The sequence below is a fragment of the Otolemur garnettii genome, unplaced genomic scaffold (genome assembly GCF_000181295.1).
Source record: "Otolemur garnettii isolate 467f Iridium unplaced genomic scaffold, OtoGar3 scaffold00003, whole genome shotgun sequence".
NCBI lineage: Eukaryota > Metazoa > Chordata > Mammalia > Primates > Galagidae > Otolemur > Otolemur garnettii.
Window position 1 is genome coordinate 34,618,270 of NW_003852398.1, and position 8,726 is coordinate 34,626,995.

Genomic DNA, 8,726 nt, shown 5'->3' on the forward strand with positions numbered 1-8,726 from the left:
TCGCCCAAGGCACGCGCGGTGCGCACCTCGCCAGTGCGCAGCCCCAGGCTGAAGAGCCCAGGCTCGCTGGCCTGCAGCACGTGGTAGGACAGCCAGGCGTTGTGTCCAGAGTCTGCGTCCACCGCCACCACCTTGGTGACCAGGTAGCCGGGCTCCGCCGCGCGCGGCACCATATCGAAGAGCGCCGAGCCATCGGGCTCCAGCGCCGGGTACAGCACCCGCGGCGCGTTGTCGTTGCGGTCGTCCACCAACACGCGCAGACTCACATTGGCGCTGAGCGCGGGTGAGCCCTGGTCGCTGGCCTGCAGCGTCAGCTCAAAAGCGCGAAGCAGCTCATGATCGAAGGCGCGCTGGGCGAACACCACTCCGCTCTGAGCGCTCACGGACACATAAGACAGTAAGTCCCGTGGCTCCAAGTCGCTGGCTACGATGGAGTAAGAGACGCTGCCATTGGGTCCCAAATCCGGATCAGAGGCGCTAACTTGAGCAATTGAAGCTCCTGGCGGGTTGTTCTCTGCTACGTGGACCAAGTAGGAACTCTGGTGAAAAACCGGGGCATTATCATTGATGTCAGAGATGTGAAAAGTGACGCTTATGCTGGAGGACAGAGGCGGCTTGCCCCTGTCGGTGGCTGTGATGGTGACATTGTATTCTGGGATCTGCTCCCGGTCCAGAGCCCTGTCTGTCACTAGTTTGTAATAGTTCTTTGAGGAAGATTTCAAAATAAACTTGCCATTTCCCAAGACGCGACAGTAAACGTCTCCATTTTCTCCAGAGTCTCTGTCTCTTGTTTTTATCAAAGCGATCACTGTTCCTGGAGGTGAATCCTCCGGTAGAGGAGTAAATACTGAAGTCACTATCACTTCTGGCGCACAATCGTTCTCATCAAGAATTTCGATTTGGATACTGCAGTGGGCTGCTAGATCTCCAGGATCTTTTGCTTCTATACTCAGAGTATAACTATTAGCAATTTCAAAATCCAAATCATTTTTTGTTGTGATTTCTCCTGTTATTTTATCTAAATTGAAAAAGTGTTGCACTTGTTCATCCACATTATGAAAAGAGTAGGTGATGTGCGCGTTGACTCCCTCATCCCGGTCGGTGGCCATCACTTGAAGCACGGAGGAGCCTGGGGGCACGTCCTCCCGTAGAGAGACCCTATATACATCTTGGCTGAACACTGGAGGGTTATCATTGGCATCAGTCACTTGGATTCGTATTTGGGTAGTTCCACTTTGAGGTGGGTCACCACCGTCCACAGCTGTGAGGACTAATAGGTGGACATTATTTTCTTCTCTGTCCAGAGAATGTTTCAGAATCAACTCAGGATATTTACGTCCATCTGGAGTCTGTTTCTCGATGAGATCAAAATACTCGTTGTCATTAAGGTAGTATCTTTGTAGTGAATTAAGACCAACATCCGAATCCAAGGCTGGATCTAGAGGAAATGTTGTACCTGCTTTAGTGGATTCCCCAATTTTTAAATCAACCATACTCTGTTTGAACATTGGAATGTTGTCATTTATATCTTGCACAGTTATTGCTACATGGAAAATATTTAGTGGGTTTTCAGTGACAGTATCAAAATCCAGAATACACAGAAGCTGCTTTCCGCAAATCTGCTCTCGGTCTATTCTGTCACCCACAAGTAAGTCCCCGGTCTCTGGGTTTACAGTGAAATATTCCTTCTCTGCGCTAACCCTCAGCTTCCGGACCACCAAGTCCCGGACACTAAGCCCCACATCCTTGGCGAGGTTTCCTACCACCGAGTTCTTGGCCAGCTCCTCGGGAATTGAATAGCGGATCTGGTCTGGGAGAGCCCGGTGAAACAAAGACAGCATGAAGAGCCACAGTACCTGCAGCCACCGCACCTCACTGAACCTTCCCAAGCCCGGCTTCATCTTCTATCTTCCTCCGCGCTCCTCTGCTCTCCTGCCACTAGGAAAAGAAAGCTCTCCGTGGATGGCAGAATCCTGGCTACGGTCACTTTCCCTACTTTTGTTTTCTGATCCGAATCTGTACTGGCCTCCTCTGTGCGATTAGTCTGAGCAGGAAGTTACCTTCTAAGAGACTCTCAAATGCGTCTCTGCGGTCTTTTCTCAGTTCTTTGGCCTACAGCGACGCCCAGAGGTTTTCTCAGAAAACCGCAGGAATGTTTTGTAAATGTCTGCAAAGAATTCTTTCTTTCATGGATTTATAAAGAGTGTTTATTTGTTTTTAAGAAAGTAATATATTAAAATCGTTCCAAATTCAAAAGGTACATACATCAAATGTTCTCTCTCTCATCACCGCTTTTGATAACACATTTTCCCATCAGAAATAAGTGTTGTTTCTGTGTCTCCTTCCACAGATACGATTTGTATAGTGCAGCAGATTTTTACAAACGTTCTTCTCCCATTTTCGACACAAATGTAAACATCTAATATACAATGATCTGCACCTTGCCATTTTCATCCACTTAATCTTGAAGATCATTTAATATCATATCAGTACAGAAAGAGGTTTCTCCTTTCCCCCTCCTCCCGTGTAGAGGCAGGGTCTGGCTATGTTGCTGGCCTCAAACTCCTTGGCTCAACTGATCTTCTTGCCTCAGCTCCCCTAGTTAGTTGAGACTACTGGAACTTTGTACTGCCTTGGCCGAGTTTTCCATTTATCACTCATAGCCACATAGTAGTCCATCATATGGATATGCTACAACAACTAATTTAATCAGAAATACTTTCTAGAAACAAACCCAGTGCCTATTCAACAAAAACATATTTTCCACATGATATTAGGTAAATTATCACTTTCCCAGGCATTGAAACATGTATCACTCTGATTCTGGAACGTATTCCTAATGCTATCTGAATATATTTGACCCAGGTTCAAGAAAATAGAAAATTTTCAAATTATACTTTAGAGCTTCAGATTTTGTTTTGTCTTGTTTTTGTTTCTGTTTTGAGACAGAGTCTCATTCTGTTGCCCTGGGTAGAGTACCATGGTGTCATCATAGCTCACAACAACATCAAACTCTTGGGCTCAAGTGATCCCCTTGCCTCAGCCTCCCAAGTAGCTGAGACTACAGGCACATGTCACCAAGCCCAGTTACTTTTTCTGTTTTTAGTAGAGACAGGGATCTCACTCTTGGTCAGGCTGGCCTCAAACTCTGGAGCTCAGGTGATCCTCCCACCTTGTCCTCCCAGAGTGCTAGGATTACCAGCAGGAGCCACCCCGCTGATCCAGAGCTTCAGTATTTTAAATAACTCCTCTTCAGGTATGAATTGTCTCTCAATATTCACTTGTTATTCTCTTTCCTACCCCAACACTGGCTAATTGTATCACATCATATTCCAGTTTACTATATATTTCACTGCAATTTTCCATGAATATGAAACCATGTGGAAACTAAAACTCTCCTTCTTAAGTTGAAAGAAGCATATCTCCACAACTTCCAGTTATCAGCATACACTAATTTGTGTAGACATTGGCATTCATGAATTCTGAATTAATTCACAGAACTAAGTAAAGGCCAAGGAACAAAAATGTTGCATATTCCTTACAAATAAAATATTTTCTCCCATATCAGATCACCTCAGAGCCTCATAATAAAAGAATTATATGCAAGCAATTGTAGGGACAGGGATGATGCCTGTTTACTAAGTAGCAGGAGTTATTATCAGTTCAGAATCCAAGTCATTTAACCTTTGTAAGAGGCTTACATGATAAAAAATAGAAAGACTTCAGAAAGATTTTTCCTTAGAAATCAGGAACAGTCTTAAAGTAATGCCACACTAGGCATTTAGAAATTATTAAAATTACTCATAAATTTACTTAAATATAAGTGAAATAAAATGGGCAATATTTCAATAATCACAGATGTGCACTGAAGGAATCACATATAGTCATTGCTAGTACAACTCAGAACAGGAACAACAAATATTCAAAATATACTGGTCAATTGAGAAAACAGCTCTGTTAAAGTTATATAAAAAGTTAAATTTCTCCAACCATACATAAATTGCTATTTTCTATTATAATAGAAAGTAACCTTTCAAGGAAAGAAAAGTAAACTTCAAGCAAAGCTTGATAGAGTGAGAAAAGAGGGAATTTGTCATTTTCTATTTTGTGAATTATTTTTTGAAAAGAGAAAAAATTTAAATAGTCCTGATTTAACAATAACTTCCTGTGAAAGAATGCCATGAATTTATATAATTGCCTTCTATTTCATAGGGCGAAGCCATGCTTTCAGTATTGCCTAAGGGAAAATGATATTTAAGAAGTGAGATATTTCAGAGGTTTAAAATTAAAAAGTTTCTGCTGAAAGTACAACTGAATAAAGACTAAAGAGAATAAGTAATAAACTAATAGCTTTTTTGTATAGTAGTTATCAATCATTATTGTTTCTTCCCTTTAAAGTTATAGGGTATTAATACAGAAGTGCCTTTATTGGATATATTACATACCCTACATAATTGGAAATATTTACAAAGCTTCATGTCTATGTTTCAGTGTAATAAGAAGATTATACTTACCTGAAGATTAGAGTCTCCTTTTGTTTCAAGTAAATCCTGAGTTATCAGAAGAGGCTCACTTTTCTCACAGCTCTCCTGGCTGATGAGCGTGTCTGCATAGTTGGGTTGAGGGAAGATTAGGTGACTATTTCTTGAGTCCGCAGTGAGGGAGACCTCATGGGAATAGGTCTGCAGGAAAGCCTGCACCCCTTCTATACCCACAAAGTGGGAGGCAGGCACACCCCCCAATTCATCTCTGGAAGCTTGGAGCAGGCGTGATTTATGCCACCGCCGAAGCCTGAGTGCCAGAAGCATAATGACGAAAGCAAGAAAGACGCAGGATACCGAAGCCACTGCCACCACCAGGTACAGCGTGAGGCCTGAATCATCGGGATCAGCTGTGGTCTTGATGCTGCCCAGGTCAGCCAGCACCTCAGGAATGTTGTCAGCCACAGCAACAGTAAGAGTGACTGTGGTTGAGAGAGGGGGCTGGCCATGGTCCTGGACAGCCACCACAAGGCTCTGTTTCAGTGCATCTCTGTCCAGTAGGGCTCATGCAGTGCGCACCTCGCCCGTGTGCAGCCCCACAGAGAAGAGTCCTGGCTCACTAGCCTTGAGTAGGCGGTAAGACAGCCAGGCATTCTGGCCCGAGTCTCTGTCCACTGCTACCACCTTGGTCACCAGGTAGCCAGGCTCTGCAGAGCGGGGTGCCAGCTCCACACCTGTAGAACCATCTGTAGGAACGGCAGGGTACAAGATCTCAGGTGCATTGTCATTCTGGTCCAGCACAAACAGGCTCAGTGACACATTGCTGCTGAGCGGGGGGTTTCCGCTGTCACTGGCTGTCACTTGTAGCTGTATGTCTCTAAACTGCTCATAATCAAAGGAACGCAGGGCATATAGGACACCAGTGTTGGAGTTGATGGAGATGTAGGAGGACAGGGGCACACCCTGGAAAGTGTCCTCAGCCAAGGAGTAGGAGATTCTGGCATTCTCACCACTGTCAGGGTCCTGGGCTGTAATGGATAAAATAGAGGCTCCTCTGGGGTTGTTTTCTGGAATGTAGGCAGAATAGAAGGCTTGAGGGAAAATTGGTGGGTTGTCATTGATGTCTCCCACGAGTGTCGAGATGTGAGTCTCTGTAGACAATGGTGGAGTTCCTTGGTCAGTAGCCGTTATTGTGATGTTATATTCTGAGACTTCTTCCCTGTCTAGAGTTCTATGTGTTAACAATCGATAATAATTTCCGTAGGTCTTTTCAAGTGTGAATGGCAGATTATCTGGAATAGAACATGTGATGAGACCATTCTCTCCCGAGTCATTGTCTTGCACATTGAAAAGTGCAATTACTGTGCCTGGGGGAGAAGTTTCTTGAATTGTCCTGGTGAGAGATGTAACTGTGATTTCTGGAGTGTTGTCATTTACATCCAGAACTGTCACCAGTACCTTACTTCTGGCTCTGAGACCAGGACCATCATGGGCTTCTACATCTATGTCATAGAATCCAGAGTCCTCATAATCCAGATCCTCCAATATTGTTATTTCCCCACTCAAAGAGTTCAACTGGAATAGCTGGGATATTTTATCTCTGACTTTCCGAAAAGAATATGTCACTTCTCCATTGGCTCCTTCATCTGGATCAGTGGCTTTTATAGTGAGTAGCTGGCTGCCCACAGGCACGTTCTCACGAACACTTACGTGGTACTCTGGCTGAGTGAATATTGGAGCATTATCGTTGATATCCACGAGTGTTATGTGAATCTTGGCAGTGCCAGACCGAACTGGGTCACCACCGTCGAAGGCAGTGAGAACCAGGTGGTGAACTGCCTCTTCCTCCCGATCTAGGGCACGCTCTAGCACCAGCTCGGGATACTTAATCCCATCGGCTCCGCTTTGCACGTCCAGGGAGAAGTGGCCATTTGGGCTGAGCTTATAACCCTGCAGGGAATTTATACCTACATCTGGATCAAAAGCTTCAGGAAGAGGAAATCTTGTCCCAGGATTTTCACTTTCAGCGACTTTTATTTCTCTCTGCTCTGTTCCAAAAGTGGGCGCGTTATCATTAACATCGATTATTTCCACTTCTACTCCAAAAATCTTTACTTTATCCTCTAGGAGAATCTCCAGGTTTGCCATACATTTGGAAGATCTGTCACAGAGCTCCTCCCGATCTATCCTGCCAGCTGTGACCAAGGTGCCGCTCCGCGGGTTCAAAGCAAAAAGTTGGGTCCTACCTCTGGAGATGATGCGGACTCCTCGCTCCGCCAGCTCCCGGGGCTCCAGTCCCAGGTCCTTGGCGATGCTGCCTACCACAGAGCCTTTGTCCAGCTCCTCCGACACTGAGTAGCGGATTTGTTCGGCCCGAATTTCCCGCAAGGTTCCCAGGAGAATGCAAATCTTGACCAAGCAGCTGCAGTCTGGGCGGTAGGAAGGAGCCGCCATCACAGCTCCGCCACGGAATACCGTGCGCTTCGGTTTTCCCTCTGTGGTGCCCGGAGGAGCCCTAAAATCTTCAGAGTCCAAAATAAACTGCTTTCATCGCTGGGTGCTGGAGCTGTCGGGGTCCAGGATGAAGCTTTGGTAAAGCCTCTAAAACAGTGCTTTGTGCTGCAGAGGTCTTGTGGTTCGTATTTCATTTCTGGCTGTCCTTTTTCGCCCGGTTGGTGAACAGCGACACCCAGAGTCCTAACCTGCTACTGCAATTTATTCTCAATACAAGTAGAAAAGTATCATTTTAATACACATTTTCCATTCCTAATCTTATTTCTCTCAAGAGAATAAAAGTCAAATTACTATTGTTTTATTTGCAATGATAATACAAGAATGATATAAATCTTTTTTTACAATAAATTTTATAAAGTTATTTATTTTTCAGAGAAAATAATGCTTTTTTTTTTTTTTGCTGAATGATTTCTTTCTCTTTTCAGTTTTTGCACTATTCGTCTCCATAACCCTTTCTAACCACAGTGTACTGCATGAGGAACATATTTATCCTTCTTAAAAACAAGAGTGGACTTGGAGAATGTGGGAAAGATATAGGTGAAACGACAGTGGAGCTCGGAGGTTGGCTTTAGTCACAATATATTCAGAAACAAGTTTCCTCACATGAGTTACCCTTTGGGAGATGGAGCAACTTTTCATTCCCTTGCAAGAAAGTATCTACTGTTTAAGAGATAGTCTTACTCCAGTGCAAATGGGTATGACAAATATGATAAGTTTGGGAAGAGAATTTGCTCATTAATTTTGTATACAGTAAGTAGATTCTGGGCACAATTTATGTCTGTGACTGTCTTATTAACACTGTGTCCTTAATCCTTAGAACAACACCTTCATAGGGTAGGCATTCAACAAATATTTTTTCAATGTTTCATGAACAAGTTATCAATGTGAACACAAAGCCTAAAACTATGGGTAAATAACTCTGATCTTTAAAATATATTTATTTTATATTAGAGGTAAAGAGACAAAAAAATTAAAGAGTAGGTAATATTTCAGTGATTTGTTCATATAAGACACATATGCTATTATTTTACCATTACTTCTAAGTTTATTTTAGTTTTGATTTTAGAAATAGCCAGTAAAGGGAAATATTTTGGTAGTTATAGGTGCATGAACATTGAGTGTTGCATAGCTTTCTTATTCTATACATAGGGTAATTTACTAACCTGAAAAATTGAGATAAAGTAATAAGTTGTCAGTTCTTAAGATTATTCCTCACTCAATAATTCACATTTAGGAATGATTAATATTGAAGTCTATTAATTATACACAATTTTTAAATCTTCAGACTTTGAGAGAGTAGTTTAAAGGTATTTTTCACAATCCTCAAAGACTCATGAGTTCCTGAGGAATGGAAGATAAAATAAGATGTTTTAGAAATGAATTTGATAATGCGCTTTAAAAACTCTCAAAATATTTGTAGATTTAACTCATTTCATGGCAATGTATCCTTAAGAAACAGTCCGTGGGTCTGGTGCGGTGGCGCAAGCCTGTAATCCCAGCACTTGGGAGGCCAAGATGGGTGGATTGTCTGAGCTCACAAGTTCGAGACCAGCCTGAGCCAGAGCGAGATCTCATCTCTAAAAACAACTGGGCATTGTGGCCGGAGCCTATAGTCCCAGCTACTTGGGAGGCTGAGGCAAGAGAATCGCTTAAACCCAGGAGTCTGAGGTTGCTATGAGCTATGATGTCACGCACTCTACCAAGGATGACAAAGTGAGACTCTGGCAAAAA

The 8,726-nt window shown here is 43.3% G+C and overlaps 4 protein-coding genes across 6 annotated transcripts in view; all 4 read right to left on the bottom strand.

The window, feature by feature from the left end:
- LOC105887198 (protocadherin gamma-B2-like) overlaps positions 1-1,901 on the bottom strand; it is a 2,493-nt gene extending 592 nt beyond the window's left edge. Inside the window, exon 1 of the mRNA XM_012806504.2 lies at positions 5-1,901. Coding sequence (XP_012661958.2) covers positions 5-1,901 — 1,897 coding nt within the window. The remainder of the gene's footprint in view (positions 1-4) is intronic.
- Positions 1-8,726, bottom strand: part of LOC100943920 (protocadherin gamma-C4) — a 187,732-nt gene that overhangs the window by 151,396 nt on the left and 27,610 nt on the right. Inside the window, exon 2 of one of the 3 annotated variants that reach the window (XM_023515756.1) lies at positions 7,149-7,189. The exons of the other annotated variants lie outside the window; for them this stretch is intronic. Coding sequence (XP_023371524.1) covers positions 7,187-7,189 — 3 coding nt within the window. The 3' untranslated portion in view covers positions 7,149-7,186. Of the gene's footprint in view, positions 1-7,148; positions 7,190-8,726 lie in introns of those variants that run through there. 3 annotated transcript variants of the gene reach the window in all.
- On the bottom strand, positions 4,488-7,016 carry LOC105887199 (protocadherin gamma-A4-like). The gene is given in 1 exon segment (XM_012806507.1): positions 4,488-7,016. A coding segment is annotated over 1 exon segment (2,448 nt). The 5' UTR covers positions 6,936-7,016.
- The window catches only part of LOC100954038 (protocadherin gamma-B1), a 3,464-nt gene continuing 2,872 nt past the window's right edge, over positions 8,135-8,726 (bottom strand). The window contains exon 2 of the mRNA XM_012806512.2: positions 8,135-8,158. Within this exon, the coding sequence (XP_012661966.1) occupies positions 8,135-8,158 (24 nt within the window). The remainder of the gene's footprint in view (positions 8,159-8,726) is intronic.